Source organism: Manis pentadactyla, chromosome 11, assembly GCF_030020395.1.
Source record: "Manis pentadactyla isolate mManPen7 chromosome 11, mManPen7.hap1, whole genome shotgun sequence".
Classification (NCBI taxonomy): Eukaryota; Metazoa; Chordata; class Mammalia; order Pholidota; family Manidae; genus Manis; species Manis pentadactyla.
In genome coordinates this window covers 91,959,934-91,978,292 of record NC_080029.1, presented here as the reverse complement: position 1 = coordinate 91,978,292, position 18,359 = coordinate 91,959,934, and the positions used below count along the sequence as shown (strand labels likewise).

The 18,359-nt window shown below is 39.8% G+C and overlaps 1 protein-coding gene across 13 annotated transcripts in view; it reads right to left on the bottom strand.

Moving 5' to 3' along the window:
* Positions 1-18,359, bottom strand: part of STARD9 (StAR related lipid transfer domain containing 9) — a 156,337-nt gene that overhangs the window by 60,915 nt on the left and 77,063 nt on the right. For all 13 annotated transcript variants that reach the window (XR_008992579.1, XR_008992580.1, XR_008992581.1 and 10 more), the window contains 10 exons: positions 16,631-16,700; positions 14,589-14,661; positions 8,791-8,858; positions 7,321-7,418; positions 6,709-6,915; positions 6,447-6,544; positions 5,428-5,505; positions 4,933-5,004; positions 3,397-3,576; positions 21-72 (listed from right to left, as the gene is read on the bottom strand). Coding sequence is in view for 10 of the 13 variants with exons in the window: in XM_036923697.2 (XP_036779592.2) it covers positions 21-72; positions 3,397-3,576; positions 4,933-5,004; positions 5,428-5,505; positions 6,447-6,544; positions 6,709-6,915; positions 7,321-7,418; positions 8,791-8,858; positions 14,589-14,661; positions 16,631-16,700 (996 nt within the window). In the remaining 3 variants the exon portion in view is untranslated. The remainder of the gene's footprint in view (positions 1-20; positions 73-3,396; positions 3,577-4,932; positions 5,005-5,427; positions 5,506-6,446; positions 6,545-6,708; positions 6,916-7,320; positions 7,419-8,790; positions 8,859-14,588; positions 14,662-16,630; positions 16,701-18,359) is intronic.

Sequence of the window (18,359 nt, the reverse complement as noted above, 5' to 3'; positions counted from 1 at the left end):
CCATATGCTCTGTCACTTACCAATGTCCTGTTCCTGGTCAGAGTCGATCCTTCCTATTTTTGTTGTCCCCTCCTACAGAGAAGAACAAAGCCCTTTTAATGAGAATAAAAAGGGATACACCCTGCCCCCAGAGAGAACAGAGCTGGAGCTACTCCATCACCTGTCCTGGTCCCCACAGAACTGTAGACAGTCCTACCTTGGGTCAGACAGCAGGAGGCAGTCACCTCCCTGACCTGCTGGAGTGTTAGTGCCGTCTTCCTACACTACACCCACCTTGGTCTTTTCTGCACCCTTCCCACCTTTGGTCCAGGCTGCCCTGACTGCTCTGCCCACTCACTGCACAGCCCAGGAAGCCCCTGAGAAGGCGAGGGCAAAAAATCATATGAGAAAGCAGCACATATGAGAAGTTCTTTACAAAGTCAACAAGTGCTGGCCAACACCTTTGGTAAAGTGTCCTGAAGCCTGAAATTAGGGAACAGCTGTGGTGTTGGTCAGAGATTCTCTCATCTGAGGACATGGACACAGGTACAGCTTTCCCAGGAACTAAGGTTAGGGTGGTCACATCTGGTTCAGTCAGGCTCAAAGAAACAAGCATTCTATGCAGATGTATGGAAGCACGGGATGTTTACCTTCTTGGTCCGCAGATGAAGTTTGACAGACACCACATTCTAAGAAGGGTAAAGCACAAAGAGGAGAAAAGCATATCTAGGACCAAAAAGACTGGAAGAGTGTGAGAGAGGAGGGGAAACAAGAGTTAGTATAAATGAATCACTGGGTTAGTAGAAGACAAGGCCTTCTAGCTCTTGGATTATGACAATTCTGGTTAAGACCACATTGATCTGTTTGGGGAAGGGAGCAATACAGCAACAGAGATGCTGAGTTTAGATATGTATCTATCATTTATTGAAGGACCATTCACTATGTCCCAGGCATTGCCCTGAATGCTCTAAGACATCTCTTATTTAATCCTTTAACAACCCAAAATATAGGTATTATTATCTCCCTTTTAAGATGAGGGATCTGAAGCTGACAGGGGATAAGTTGCCCAGGGAACCCACATCCTAAGTGGGAGTGCTGTGGCTAGACTTGAGGTCTCTCCAGGTCCTAAGCCCATGCTTTTCTGGCCCCATCATACCACCTCCCCAGTAATAGATGTTTTCAAGTGATCAGGTTTCACTGTTAGCACCCACAAGGTGGAGGTCCCCTGCACAGCTCTCCCAAAATAGCTGGTGAAAAGGCAGACTTCTGAAGTAATGAATGAAGCTCTGGTCTCAGTGTGCCACCCTCTGTGTGCACACACAGAGCCAGCCAGGGCCCAGCCTTTGCTGCTCAGCCACACGAGCCAAAGGATGCTGGCCTCCACAAACACCACCAAACAAAATCAAGGGAAAGGGGTCAAGACCCCACCCCCACCCCTGCCAGTAAGTTCAGGGTCAGCCTCAATGATGAGGCACATTCCTCCCCAAAGGATAAAGGCCATAGCACATCACAACTTCTAGATCTGCAGGGCAGAAACCACCAGAAAAATGATGGCATTTTGCTTAACAGGGACTGAGTTGGCACCTGTGTTTGCTGCCCCCCTTTGTCTGCTTAAGTGGGGAAAGTGAGCAGCACATAGGCCATTAAGGGGATGAAGTCCAGAATTATCAGAAGTCGGACCTCCACGCACTCTTCCCTCCGCCCCTTCCTACCTAAGGGGCTTCCTGAGGTGACCCAAGAGAACGGAGCTTCCAGGGCATGGCTGGGGGCCATCCCTGGGTGTATGACCAAGTTAGCAAAGCAAATAAAAACACAGAGGATCTTAAGTAATCACTGCAATCCTATTACCCAAACCAGGATCTAAACAAAAAGAAAGGGAAAATATGGATACATAAAATGCAGCAAGGCCAGGATCAGAACTAGACCGAAAGCTCACCCCAGGCTTGCTGCAAGTGCTCCGAGGCGGGAGAACCACCCTCAGCGTGCAGACTCAGCAGTGAAAAGGGGGCTCCTCCATTCATTCAAGGCCGGCACTGCTCTCCTATCTGCAATTCAGTCTCGTCCTTTAGCACTCCACAGCCACCCTAAGGGCTGCCTCTTGTCTTTCAGCTTCATTTGCCCACTCCACATCCAATCAGTATAGCACATCAGTTCTGCTCAAATATGTGCCATTTTAATTCACCCGGTCTCTTTCTGACCTCCAACCTCTCCGCATGGTTCTGGCTGACAGAAGGATTTGGCATTTAGATCTGTTACTCAGGTAAAAGGCACTTCTGCCTAGACATCTTCACTGAGGTAGTTTATACTCTGTGCATCAGAAAATAAGCTACTTTAACCTTTTGTTCTAAGGCTTCACTCTCTGACAACTTCCCTGAGGGCTTAACCTAAGAACAAAGGCTTTCTAAGCCTTGTTGGCTTTGCTAACATCTCACTACCATATGCACCCACAGCATCAGAAGCCTTATTTCTCCAGAGATAACAGAGCATTACAGATCCCCCATAAACTGTTCCTTTCATATGTCAGCTGGGGACGATTATAAGAATGAAGGCTGGATTTTCAGTGAGCGCAGGGATTTGGGCCACATTAAATATATTCTGCCATTCAGAGGGACTATCCTACAGTCAGACAAACATGGTATGAGGACAGGTGATGAGACTCTATCTACCATCAGTCACTAACTCTCAAACTGCTTCACTTAGAAGTGAGGACTTGGCCTCCAGGTGACAGACAAGCAGCTGAGCTAGGTCCCTTGTGGAGGGCCTTGGCTTTGTTCTGTTGTTTCTAGGGGGCTACATTCCATGCCCTACCTCACTGCTTACCAGCTCTCCGAATGGTCCCTCATGCTTTCTTTAAGCTTCCCATAGCTACTTTCTCTCCTGTCTTCTTTCCTAGGTAAACTTAGCAATGGAGAAGGGAGAGGGACATTTTTGTTGATTTGGGGGTTGAACGAGTGGGGAAATACTGGAAGGGAACTATTTCAGATCTCTTGATTTCTTCTTTCCTCTGAAAGGCATCTGTGAGCAGCCTGTATCTGCGAGTGCGGGAGGGCTGGTAGTATTTCGAGGTTAAGATTTCACCTCCATGACTGCAAGTGCTTCAGGAAGCCAGAAAAGGAACATAAGCAGCATCATTCTTACTTCAAAATAAGGCAATTAAGGCACAGGGAACAAAACTAAGTTTTCTAAGAGCAACAGTAGCAGCAGCTGAAAAACAACCAATTGTCTGACTTTCCAGTCTTCTGCTCTGTTCAGACAAAAGCAGAACCGCCACCGCAGGCTGGCTAGCCTGCTCCCTGGAGGCAGCCCCACAGGCAGTTCAGTAGCATCCAATTCGATTCACAGACACACAGCTGCTGCCCTGGCTTTTCACTCCTCAGCCTCCAGGGCCACTGGCTAGGGAGGTCAGGGGGTGCTCACCTTGAGGTAATAAAGCACAACACCTGTGCTGAGCACATCGTCCTCCAAGGCCGTTAGGTGCGGCAGGCTGGAGTCGATGACCACCCCAGCCCTCCTCCTGTTGATGTCCACTCTGTAATGCTCCACAAGGGCCTTCCACTCGTTCCATTTCCGGGTCCAGTCTTTAGTCAGCTGGTCTATCTGCAGACAGAGGAGGTGGTCTTACACACTCAGCACAGGGAGCAGACTAAAGAAAGGTCAGATGTCACCCAGGCCTGATTCCTCATAATATTGCTTCCTCACTGATTCAAAGCCCCATGGAGGCCCTTAAACCTCCTCTGTGAGCTGTTTTTCCTAACTTCTTTAAAAACAAGTCACAGAAATTCCCTCAGTAAGCGTTATTTTAAAGTTTCCTGCAATGAATTGTTTTTAAAATTAGAAATAATGCCATAAATGTTATTTTAAAAAATTAACTGGGATGTTAGATGGACACCTATGTTTATAATCCCCTTCCCCCATCCTCCTTCTATGTGATCCATATTGGGAGTATACTGCTTTCCCTGGGCGTGGTACTCTGGGTTCTAACTGAAGCTGTATGTGACTCAAAGACCCACAAAGATTACTGCCAACAGTAATCTCCCCAGGTAGAATAAAGACTACATGAAACTGGTCTAAAAGGCCATCATAATACTTGTGGGGAAGTTGGGGTTGCTCTGGCCAGGATCCTCACTGAACTTAAACCACCTGATGATGTAACTGGCCTGTTGCTAGGCTACTGCTTCCACACCTGTAGGCAGTAAGCTATTACTGTGCTATATAGAGAGCTCGGCCCAGAGCTCTGGGGGGAGGCAGAGACGCTAGTGCTTGACCTGCTGCCTGGAGAAAAAGCCGGGTAATAAACACTCATCCCAAAGAACGTTTTGCTGTCAATTTCTTTGGTCACATTGAATCCATAGCAAACCTGCCCGAGGCTGAAACACATTGGCAAGACAATACTAAAACAACAACAAAAATAAAATACTAAGGGCCTACTACGCATATCAGCAACAGAGTCTAATAAAAATAACTCCTAGATGAAATCATTTCAACAATCATCTAGAAGGTCCCCAGAATCACTGCATCCCCCTTGCATGTGACCAGTCTCTGGCTGACCATCTTCAACAACCAATCCATAAGGCTTCTCTCTGGACTACCTGTCCCCAGGTTTGCCCTGCTTCACATTAGCCCACCTTCCTTATCTGCAGCCAAGGTGAATTTAAAGAACTTTCTTTCTTTGAGACCCCTTATAAATGTCCCCTGTTCCTTAAGTCTGGTGGCCAAGCTGCTTCTGTGAATTGGCCTTGCTACTGGGCAAGCAGAAACTTCCTCTCCTAGGACTTAGTCCTTCTGGCTGGCATCTGTTGAGGCTCAATAAACCCTTTTATTTCAGAGATCTCTCAGGCTCTAGAGGTTTTGACTTGTCCTAAGAGAGCTGCCCTGGACCAGGAATAATGGAGGGAGAGCAGGTCTGCTCCCAGGGTGATAGAAAGCACAGCCGAGTTCACCCAACACACCCACCTTTAATTCATTTTGGAGAACCAGCTCCTTCAGGTTTTCATCCTTTTCTTCATTCAGTGGACTGAAGCTTCTCTGCATAAAGAGAGAGGTGTGCTTCTTGGGTCCCATCCTTCCTCTTATGAAGGAAGAAAAGAGACAGAGGAAAGACCATATCATTAAAATCAGAAACAAATCAGAAGCTTAGATATTTGGGCTTAGACTGGTACAAAGAAGGAGAACACAAAGAAATTTCTCTGCGGGGCTCTGTTCCTCATATCTGCCCACACAAGGAACAAGGGCCATTCAGGCAGGTGCTCTTCGGAAAACAGAGGTGATACAGTGAGAGGACGACCACACCAACTGAACTACTCAAGTAATCAGAGTAATTCCTGTTCTGTCTTGGTTCCTTCCTCTGTTCCCCAAGTGTCACTTAACTGAGAATACACAATACAGCAGGACTCAGAGTCTATGAAGAAAAGAGCTCTCGTGCACACAAACATTCTGTTGCCCAAATACCAGTTCGAAGCTCAGCAGCATGGCTTTCAGTCTTCCAATCTCTGCCCTGAGTTCTCTGATCAGCTTCACGTTTGCATCCTGCAACACAAGAACTCAGTCACCACTGATTGCTACCAGGCCCCAAACCACTGTAACATGTTACATGCAATTAGTTTGGAAGAACTGATTACTCCTTCGCAGTAACTTCTGGGGCACTCTTCCCAAAGTGTGGGCCCAGGATCAGAGCAGAGACTTCACCTAAAAACATGTTAGAAATGCAAATTCTGCCCGCACTCCACACCTACTAAATCAGAAACTCTTCAGGGCTGGGACCCGGCCGTGATTTAACAAACTCTCCAGCTGATTCTGATATACACTAAAGTATGAGAATTACTGCCCTACAGTGAGAGGTTAGGCAACTAATACAAAAATCAGACATGCATAGGTAATAGGTGCTAACTGCCTGTGTTGTGACTAAACTTAGTACCTGTCTAATTACACTGCCTTTTAAAACAGTCCACAGATGAGCTATATAGATCTAGTCACCAATTGGAGATCCCTGCCCTGAAACCTTTCACTGAGATTGCAAAGCAGGTAAGGAATGTTTGGAATATTCTATTATTCTTCAGCTCTCAAAACTAATGAATTCCTTATATGCCCCTTTTAACCCAAAACAGAGAAGTTACTGCAATTATCATGGGAAAATAAAAATAAAACAAGCACACGTAACATAAACTTGAAAGCAATAAACACAGAAACATTTAAATGATATTTCTCTGCAGGGCAACGGTGTACCAAGAAGCTTAAGAGGAATGGCCTTAGAAAAATATCTAAAATAAATTACTTTTAAAAGGCAACTGAGTGTAGTCAGTAGAGATATGAGAGAAGGGTATGACACTGGAAGAAAAGATTTCACTCACTCCTCATTTTGAGAACAAGTCAGGCAAGTTGGGATGTGTACAAAGAGAAAGAAATCAATGAGGGAATCAAAGAATTCTGTGTAAACTATACCAGAGTAGGACTTCAGAAGAAGGTCTCACCTCATTTACCCGAGGCTTGTTGATGATATTTTTGGCACTGGATGCATATCTCAGTGTGCTCATGGTCTCACTGTAGCTAGTGTGTGCAGGAGACACGGCTAGGGTAGAGGGAGAAAGTGAAAAAACGTGCCAAGCCCTTCTGACCCAGCCCAAAACCACTTGCCTTGCTTCTGCTGTCCACGCCAGGTTAATAGACCCATGGCCCTTAGTCCAAGGCAGAGTACCAGTCCCAACAGAGACCCCACTCCTACATCCCACTCACTAGCAACCATGATGGTTTTGGAGTTGCCTCCAAGGCTGTCCTTCAGCAGCCAGGTCAACACGGAGTCCCGGTATGGGATGTACGACTGTCTCTGGAAGGGTCGCCCTCCACTGCTGGTCCCAGGAGAGCGAGGGATCCCACCATCACCACCATCACTGGCTGTACTGCTGAGGCTGTGGCAGCTGCTGAATACTTGAGAGTTCTGAGCTAAATGCAGATTACAGAAAAGAAGAAAAAAGGAATTCTGAAACAAACGCATTAAAGCAAAACAATGGTTGGAGAACACAGATTTAAGCATCACACTTCCCAATTTCTTTCTGTATATCATAGGATGCTTTGAGTTTGACCACTGCATCAGACTTTGGACTCATGACGTGGAGTATTTGAGCCACATGATTTTTTAGTCTCACTTCTTTTTGAAACGCGAGTGATGGGATGATGGTCGCATTGTGTTCTCAACTACAGACCAATATTAATCTTTCATGCCCCAAACCAAAAGGTAACTTTATCAAAAATAAACTTGTGTTTACCCATTTGGACAAAGTGAAAATATATGAGCTGTTTTCCAAAGTCTCTCTCCCCCTCTAAAGACCCAGTCTATCAGCAAAATACCTAAAGTGGAGATGACAATGCCCAGAGTCACGAGAGACCTGTTGATGCTGGCTCCTTCTGCAATCTGGTCCTTGCCGTAGCTGGGATCTGCTCTTTCACTGACACACAGGCAATGAAAACAGGAACAAGAGCAAACAAGAAGATACTCTCCTTACAATGCTGTTGAAGAACACTATCCATGCCAGTGGCCCACATAAATTCCCTTTAGAATTCCATTTCCAAAAAAATGTTACCATCTTGTAATGAACTGGCATTCTTCTGCTTTTTAGGCAGTAAAAATCAAATAATTCCTTACATTTGTTTTTTTTAATTTTTTATTGAAGTATCATTGATATACAATCATATTGGTTCCAAATGTACAACACAGTGTTTATTAAATCCTCACCCCCTCTAGTGCAGTTACTATCTGTCAACACAGGAAGATGTTACAGAATCTCTGACTGTACTCTCCGTGCTGTACTACCATCCCCGTGACCAACTTATATTACGATTGAGGGTTCTCATGACCCTTTATCCCTCTCACCCTTCCCACCAACCCACAGTGACCACTAGTCACTTCTCAGTATCTATGTGTCCACTGTTCCTTACATTTGTTTTTATTTTGGCTGCCAGAGCACTTGCACCTAACTGTAATGCTCATTTACAGTAATATTAGCATAGATGTTTTTCTATATTCACTTCCCCCCATTGTTGTTTTAATTTCACCTGTTAATGGCTTTTGATATCTGTGTCATTAACTACCAACCGCCTCAAATTCTTTTAAGTCATTGGGAAAATTTTAAAATTCACACTTCCAATTGTCTGGTAAAGTTTTTTCCAGACAGCATTTAGTTTTTAAGGGAATGCTGTGCCATATTAATTATTTAGCAGTTTTAAATTAAGAAAATTTGCCTTATTTCATCTTACACCTCATGACATTATCACCAAGACTTCCTTCCTTCTAGATACATATGTGACTACATTTCATGTTTCCTTCTAAGACTTGAAGGTAGTAGCTTCTCTTTTTAAAAGCTTTCTTTCCTTTATTTTTTTTTAAGTAATGTATAAAACTGCATAAAATCAATATTAAGCAAAGGAAAAACTATGCTCAGTTTGCTCCATTTACATCAGTGGTTTTTCAATCTTGGCTCCACACTGGAACCACCTGGGCAGCTTTAAAAACTACTGATGCCAGCACTCCCCCTCACCCCACTAATCTTATTTATCAGAGGTGCAGCCTAGGCATTGAGAGTTTAAAAAGGCCCCAGGTGATTTTAATGAGCAGTTAAAAGAGGGAACCCCTCATATAGAAGAACTTTTAGCCTCTGGAGAACTATAATTTCTCAACCTAGCAGTCAAAGAATGCTTCTTCTGAAATTTTCTCAGGATGATTGAAATGTGAAAAGGGTTAGAACAGTTTATTCCCTGTAAAATGGGAAAGAACAAGATCATTGTCAATGAAATAATTCTTGGCCTTGAAATCCTAATTACCTGCCTGCTAGGTCCACAAGGTTGATCTTGCTAGCAATTTCAGAGGGGAGGTTGTTCTCCAGGATTGCCTAAAGGAGAAAACACATTCAAAGCTTGTCATCTGGAATAATGTCATTTTCCCCTTAGACACCCTCCTATCCAAGGTGGTATAGATTCTACTCAAGAAGACTGTATTTGAATGTGCTTTGAACCAGATGAACTCTCAATATCTGATAAATATAGTCAAGAAGTCCTGGGTCCTTACTAAATTAAAAATAGAAGTGAGACTTCCACAGAGTAAGTGGGCAAATCTCCATGAAGTCCTCTGAGAACAATTTTCAGGGGCCCAGGAATTTTAGCACAATTTACCAAGCAAAGGCTCAACTTCCCTCCAGGGGACTCTGACTCTCATCAGTAGAGATCTACAGCAGGTAGGCACCCCAGATGGCAGTTTGTCTCTCTTGTTAATCTGAGCCACAGCATTTTAACTTGCTAAGTCAAGCACTCTACCTCTTTATATTCTATTCAGGGGCATCCAGCCCTCAAAAGCAAAATTACTTTTTTTAAAAATTCAGCACGGGTTTTAATGTTGTGCATCCATCACCAAATTTAAAACATTTCCAATAAATCCCCACATCCCCTCAAGTCTGTCTGCAAATCTCCATTCCCATCATCAGCCCCAAGCAACCACTCATCAATTCTATCTCGATAAATGTCTTCTCAGGATATTTCATACAAATGCAATCATACAACGTCTGGCTTCTTTTACTCTGTATAATTATTTTGAGGTCCATCCATGTTGAGGTGTGTATCAATAGTTCATAAACTTTTATTTCTGGGTGGTATTCCATTGTACAAATATACCCTGGCTTATTTATCCATTCACCTCTTGATGAGCATTTGCATTACTTCCAGCTTTGAGCAATTACACTAAAGCGGCTATGAATATTTGTGTACAAGTCCTTGAATGGAGATACGACTTATTTTTTCTTGGGAATATGTCTAGGAGAGAAATGGCTGGATCATATGGTAGGTATATATACTTAATTTTTTAAAGAAACTATTAAATTATTTTCCAAAGTTGTTCCATTTTACATTCCCACTAGTGTAGTATGTGAGAACTCCAGCTCCTACACTTCTTATCACACTTAGAAAAATCACTCTTTTTAATTTGTGCTATTTAAAAGGTGGGTAGTGGTTATCTCATTTGGTTTTAACTTGCATTCGCCTAATGATTAATGATGTTTGCACCTTTTCAAGTTTTAATTGCCATCTGTATATTTTCTTTAGTGAAGTCTCAGTTCAAAATTTTTGCCTATTGTTTTGAATTGTAATTGCTGAGTTTAGAGAGTTCTTCTGTATATATTCTGGATACAAGTCCTTCATCAGATGTATGTTTCACAAATAACTTCTCCCTATCTGTGGCTTTTCTTTTTATTCTCTTCATAGTATATTTCAAAGAGCAGAAGTTTTAAATTTTGACCAGTTTCAAATTTCAATTTGTTCTTTTGTTTTATTTGTGTTTCTAGTGCTAGATCTTAAACAACCTCTGCCTAATCCAAGGTCACAAAGGTTCTCCCAAGTTACCTTCTACAAGTTTAATAGTTGAAGGTTTTACATTTCTGACTGTGACACAGTTTGAGTTAATTTTTCAATAAAATACAAGGTATAGATCAAAGTTGTTTTGTTTTGTTGCACATGGATATCCTATTGTCCTACCACCATTTGTTGAAAAGACTACACATTCTACACTGAATTGTCTTTGTGACTTTGTCAAAAATCAGTTGCCTATATATGTGTGGGTCTAATTTGGATTCTATTCTATTCCATAGATCTATCTGTCTGTCTTAATGCCACACTATCTTGATTATGTTAGCTTTTTTCTCTCTTTTCTTTTAACCTTGAAACCTTATTAGGGGAAATCCTAAATGTATATGACAAAAGACAGGATAGTATAATGAATTCCCAGGTACCCATCACCTAGCTTCAAAAATGATCAACTCAAGGTCAGTTTTGTTTTGCTTATACCCCTATTTATTCCTCTCATCCACATTATTTTAAAGCCAATTTAGTCAATACAATTTCATCTGAAAATACTACAATATGCATCTCTAAAAGATTAAGACCTTTAAAAACATAATCATAATACCATCAGTATACCTAAAACATTAACAATAATTCCTTAGAACATCAAATATGCAATCAATGTTCAAATTTCCCACTAATAATTTTTTAAGCATCTTTGAATCAGAATACAACCAAAGTCCTACATATTGTGGTTGCTTGATGTATTTTTTAAAGGTAGTTAATATTAAAAAATTTTTTAATGTACCATAATTTATTTTTTTCCAGTTTTATAATATAAAGAGATATAATTGACATTTAACATTGTTTAGGTTTCAGGTGTACAACATAATGATTTGACGTGTATATTTTGTGAAATAATCACAGTTAGCTTAGTTAACACCCATCATCTCACACAGAAACAATTTTTTACCTCATGATAACTTTAAGTATCTACTCTTTTAGCAACTTTCAAATATACAATACAGTGCTTTTAACTAGTCATCATGTTGTACCTAACATCCCAGGAAATTATTTATCCTATAACTACTGGACTTCAGCTTTATGCAGTACATAGTTTATCCTGGAGAATGTTTTATGTGCACTTAAAAAAATGTATTCTTTAGATGGTAAATGGAATTTTTTTTAATATCAGGTCACACTGATCAATAATTTTGCCCAAATCTTCTGTATCACTGCTAATTTCTGCCTAGTTCATCTACCAATTATTGAGAATGGGGTATTAAAATTTCCAACTATTGTTATTGTCTATTTCGCCTTTCAATTCTGATGCTATTTTCCTTATATTTTGGGGCTCTATTTTCGGGAGCACATACGTTTATAAATGTTGTATCTTCTTGATGTATAGACTTTTATCATTATGCAATGTCCCTGTCTCTAGTACACATTTGTCTTAAAATCTATCTAGTGTCTGACATTAATACAGTACTCTAGGTCACTTACTGTTACTATTTGCAAGGCATATCTCTTTCCATCCTTTTACTTTTAACCTTTTATTTTTTAATCTAAGGAGTATTTCTTATAGACAGTATACAGTTGGGTCTTGCTTTATCCAGTCTGACAAATTGTACCTTGGTCCAGTCACACTTGATGTAATTATTGATATGTTCAGAATTATGTCTGGGTTTTTTTCTATTTATTTTTTATGTCTCATGTCTTTGTTGTTCCTCTGTACTTTCTTCACTGCCTTCTCTGTGTTAAATAATATTTTTAGTGTACCATATTAATTCCTGCCAATTTTTAAATTATACATTTGACTTATTTTCTTAGTGGTTGCTTTACAGATCACAATATGCATAATAAACTTATTATGATCAATTTTGAAATAATACTAACCTAATTCCTATAAAATATAGAAATTTTGTCCCAATATATTTCCTTTTCCTTCTCACTCCCTTGTGCTACTGTCACATATGACAATGTATATACATGTGTACAATAATACAGCATAATTATTTTATACAACTTCTTTTAATGACATTAGAAGAAGAAATGAGAAATATTTGTGTAGTTTTTTTAATATCTACCCACATATTTACCATTTTCAGTACTTTTCTTTTCTTCCTGTAGACTTAAGTTACTGTCTGATAATCACTTTTTTCAGCCTGAAAGTTTTCATTTACTTTTATTGTGAGGTAGGTTTGCTAGCAATGTTTTCTTTTCTTTATTTCAATCTAGGAATGTTCTTAGTTCATCTTAATTTTGGAAGGTTAGTTTTCCTAGAATTCTTGGTTGAGCACTTTTATTTCCTTTCAGTGCACTGTCTTCTGGGTCCAGTGTTTCTGATGAGAAGTGAGCCATTAATTGTATAACTGTTCTTCTGTACAACATGAGTCACTTTTCTCTGTTTTCAAGATTTTCCATTTGTCTTTTGACTATGATGTGTCTAGGTGTGGATCTGTTTATGTTTATTTTTCTTGGAGTTCTTAAGTTTCTTAGATCTGTACATTAAAGATTTTCAATAAAGTTGGGGATATGGAGCCACTATTTTTCAAATTTTTCTTGTGCCTATTTTCTCTTCTTTCTGGGATTCCCAATACACTTACACTGACACATTTGATGTTGCACAGGTCTATGCAGTCCTGTTCATTTTTCTTTAATCTTTTGCTCTCTCGTCTTCAAACCAGACGGTTTCTATTAGTCTAATACCCATTTTTATAAAATTTCTATCATTTTATTGAAATTCCCTAGTCATCATCACGTTTTCCTTAAATTCTTCATTTAAATTCCTTAAATTCTTTCCTTCAGTTCTTTGAACATACTTATATTAGTTGCTTTGAAGTCTGTATGCTACATTGAATATTTTAGTGCACTTAGAATCAGTTTTTAGTGACTTTTTTTTCCTTAAGAACTTTGTTTGCTTTTGCATGTTATTTTTAGTTGAATACTAGATATTTTAGATAACATAACAACTCTGGATTCTGATATTTTCCTCTTGAGAGTGGTAGTGGTTGTTGTATGTTTGGAAACTTGCCTGGAGTAAATCTCTAAAAATCTGTCTCCCTGGAAATATACAGCCAAAGAGGTCTCTGTTCAGTTTTTTCTTTTTTGTTTAGTTGTTTTTAAATTTTAAACTTGGCTTTTTGGAAGCAACCCTATGTCTGCATAGTTTAGTGTTCAGCCAAAGACTGCTTAGAAGCTGTAATCAAACCCCTTAAGCCAAACACCATTAGAGCAGTTAAAAGACTTCTGTTATCTGTTGATGGATCTATGTATAAGCTGGGAAATGCATTAATTAAATGCATTAATGCAGGCCATTTTTTAAGTTTACCCCAGCATTCACTAGCTAGGAGGCCCCCTTATGTCTCCTCTGCACATATATGCAGATTCTGTCAGCCAGGGCCATGTGGGCAGTTTGGACCCACTTAGTCTCTGCTGTATATATGCACACCTTCTGTTCAACCCAGTAAATGTGAAGATCTTATCAAGCTCCCTATGACTATATCATCTCCCAGAAATTCCTGTTAAATCCCTAGATAATCTGTCAGTTCATTTTTGCTTGAAAGAGACCCACAATCTCAGGCTAATATTCTTTGAGCAACTTGTTAGCTTGCCTCCCAGATCACTGCTTTCACTGACAGTGCTCTAAATCAAGTGAAACCCCTTATCAGTGGTAGTACCAGAGCTGCTGGTTTTCACAGCCTTCCCTTCCACTCTGAATGATTGACCTCACTGACAGAGATCAGGGTGTGGGTGGCGAAGGGAGCAGCCCAAGGCTATATACCCTATATTTGCACTGTTCTTACCTGAGATTCAGTAGTTTTCTTGAATAAATGCTTCTGAGTTTATTGTATGCCTTTAATCTACTTTCAGAGCAGAGAAATGGTTGTTTTGATACTTCTGTCCAGGTTTATATATGCCTTTTGGGAATACGATCTGTCAACCTCCTCACCCCATCATAATGGAAGTGAATCTTCTACTATTTCATTTTAATGCTTATTTTCATCTTAATCTTACTTGTTTTAAATGCCCATAATGATCACATGGATATGAAAGTGCTTTGAAATCTTAAAAATAAAATATAATTTGCAGATATTTTTACAATCTTTATGAAATGCTTCTACCCTTTCTGGGTTTACAGCTTCGTAGATAATGTATAGGCCCTCCTTATAATATCAGGCCATATCAGAGGACCTGTAAATGGAAGGGCAGGAATAAAGAGGAAAAAATAGGAAGACAAGAAATCAGTCAAAAGAGGAAAGAAGAAATCTAAGAAAACATAAGAGGCAACCAACCTGTGTATAGTGGATCATGAAGATGGCGTGGGATCTGCTGCTGGCCTCGTGAACATGGGTTGCCGCGGTGATTCTGTGTATACAGGAAAGAAAATTAGGACACGATTGCTTATACACGGTGGATCCTTAAGGATCCACGGGGGATACAGTAAGTGTTAGTACAGAGGCTCATAGGTCAGAATCACAGAACATCCATATTTAGTCCAGTAGAGTTAGGAGAATGGTTCAAAGAAGGCAGCAGCAGTGCTCTAGGTACTGATATCTGAGAATGAAAGAGCGTAGCTTCATACTGAACCACATTAGAACATTTTTCAAGCAACAATCAGAGTTCGAAAGGGAAATACCAGAGTGTAATTAACCTGGGAGAATATCCCCAAAACAGACCCATTTAAATAAGACAAATGGAGGTGGAGTGCTTGTGGAAGAAGCAGCCTTTAAGACAGAGGAAGAAAATTGTGGTTAAACACAGAATATGAATCTGATAGTAGCAGAAGGGCTCGCAAATGAGATTTTAAGCAACATCAACATCATGCTTAAGCTAGGTGGGATACACAGTGTCCCTCAGAAATTCATTCCAATCGGTGTTGACCCTTAAAGTCAGGAGAGTCTTCCCTTCACCTAAATCTAAGACAATTATGCTTCAATTTAAAACCATTTCATTGACGTCTGTTCTCAGAAGAGCTGGAGAATTGAAGAAAAAAGTCAAAATCTAGAGTCTGTCTCATGATTCAAGGATAAAAAGGAAAAGGTGATGCTTGGCACTTAAAAATCAAGCAACTCGGGGCATCTTGAAGACCAGGAGCTAGTGCCTCCAGGACAGTTCCATGAAACCCAAGAAGTAGAATGTTAAATTTAAATTTCTTCCTTTATGTTCAGTTAACTTGGACTTGCTATCACTAGAGTAAATAAAAGGCTGTAAATCCTCCCCCTTTTTTTCTCAAGTAAAAAAAAGGCTGTGCTTTCTGTTGCCGAGTTTCTCATACCCAGAATCCACTGTCCTGGTTGTCCACCTTAAGATGGATCTTAATTTTAATTGTTCCCTCTGACAATGGGGTGCTTGGATTCCATTCAGTATGTCTTTATTCCTTCACCAAGTATGCACAGAGCACCTACCACGGGCTACACACTGGGGTCTCGTAGAGGGCAAGGTGGGCTCAGTCACTGCCTCAGGGAGCTTGCCAGCGTCTCAGAGGAGACAGGGACAGGCGGTCTCAGCAGCCTCTATCAGTTCTCAGGAGCATAACTCCTTGTTCCTGCTCGTGCACCCTAAACCTGTGTTACCTTTTTTGGTTTCTGCAGCAGACTGTTATCACATGAACTGGGACAATGCCAGACACCTGTCATCCTGTACCTGTGTGGGTTTTTTTGTTTTATGTTGAAACACAGCAGCAGTTTCCATGTTATCTTGTTACTTTCAGTAACCTATGAAATACCATGCCATTTCCAAGACCCTCAATAAAATTCTTGAACAGAAAAAAAAAAAAAGGCTGTGCTTTGCAAGCATATACTTAAAACATTCTGGGTATTTCATAGTAACTAACAATATGAAATATAATCACAATTTACAATAGCTTTTAGGAGAGCCTAGAGCAATTAGTTATTCACAGCAGATTCAAAACAGTCTTTTGGGGATAACATTTACAAATATGCAAACCTAGAAGAAAAATGGCTCTCTGAAACATTTTAAACTATATTGGTCCTTATCTCTATCAAGTCTAAGGAGAGGACAATGTAGGCAAGAATGTTTCCTTTGATCAAAATACCAGAAGTTGTATTTATAAGGCAAAGCACAGAGCCAACTCTCAGGGCTTACTGTATAAGAGTATTTTATCCAGAACAAACTGCAGCTTCATTACTAGTGAGAGCAGCACTAAATCTCTGCCACTGCCCCTTACCCTGTGTGAATCACTGTCCTGAGAAAGGCATGGTTGTGAATGCACGGAACTGCAGAGAGAAGTATCACTGTGCGCTCCAAATGGGGATGAGAACACAGGAAAGAAGAATGAGGTTGAAAGAATGACAAGAGCAAACAAACCTCTTACCTGTTTGCTATTCCCTCCTCCAAGAGTTGAATTACTTGCTTATAGTTGGTAACTACATGTTGAGATAAACCTATCAGATTTATGCAGGGGAGAAAAGAAAAAAATTTTAGGTAAAGTTTAATCTTTTTCTGTAGATCATTAACTTCATCATCCTATTTCCTATTATTTGATAGACAAGAATAGGGAACTTGACTGAATTCATTCAGACAATAAATTAAATCAATAAATATTATTTATTAGAAGTCATTGTCATTGGTTCTGCCCTGACGACTATAGTCTATGCTTCATATAGTGGTTATGCTAACAACAACCAAAAAAACAGTAACAATTTCTTACAATTTTGCTATATAGATTATAAGAAAAGTTTTCATATGTTACCTCATTTGGCCCTCACAAAATTCCTGTAGTAGACAGGTACTACGTGCTCCACAAAATGGCAGCCTCAGTTTGGTGTACAAAACATACAGCACATATATCCCTATCCTCCCACAGTTTACAATCCTGAGAAGTTATACTATACAATAATATGGCCAAGTATCACAGGAGTAGAAGAGATAATAAATGCTAAGGAGATAAGAGTAGTTGTCAGGGCAGGCTCCATGTAGGAAGTGAGACTTGAATTTAGCCACTGTAGAATGGGTAGGCTTTAGACAGGCGAAGAGGAGCTTAAGGTCATGAAAGTAAATCTTTAGAGCTGGTGACTGATTAAGTCAAAAAGGGCCTTCGCAGCTGTGCTAGAGAATCTATTATTAGGGATTCAGGAACAAAATAACTTCATGGGCTCACTGCTGAATACAATATTTATACTAAAAATCACCAAGGTAATTTGAACATTGACTGGATTTTTTTATATTACAGAATTACTGTGTTTATTATTTAGATGTTATAATAGTTTGGTGGGTATTTTTTTTAAATTCCTTACCTTTTAGGGTACATACTAAAATACTTCAGGACTACATACTAAAATATTTATAGATGAATTGATCTGGAATTTGCCTCAAAATAACATAGGATGGGGGAAAGTGGATAGGAATGTCAATAGAGCAGAACTGGCAAAGGTATAAGGGTTATTATTATAGGTTAATGGATACATGGGGGTACTATTCTGTCTATTTTTGTGTATGTTCAAAATTCTCCATAATAAAACAGTTTTAATAATGTAACTAAGGATGGACACCTTCTACTTTTGGCAATGGCAAATTCAATAATATAAACCAATCCTTCCACTAAAGACTATCAGAAAAACCTGGACAAAACACAAAAGAAATCAGCTTGAAGGTACAGAGGGATAACCAGATAGAAAACATTTTCCAGGCTATATACTGGGGGAAGATGGAATCTTAGAGAGATAAGGCCAGCATTTGGGGACACTTTTTCTCTGAGGGCAGAGGAGGGGGAGGAGGGAGAGGAGGAGGAGGAAGAGGAATAGGAAAAGGAAGATGATGATTATAGGTAAATTTCACTCTTGCTCATAGATGCAACAATCCCAAATAAAATACAAGAAATCCAAATTCAGCAATATATAAAAAGATAACCAATATATAAATAGACAACCAAGTTGAGTCTATTCCAAGAATGCAAGATTGCTATAACATTCAAAAATCAATCAATGTAACTCATCACAATAACAGGATAAAGGTAAAAATTATGATATAAAAAAGCATTTGTAAAAACTCAGTAGCTATTATATTAAAAAATTCTTATCACCCCTTTCTTTCCCTTTCTTGAA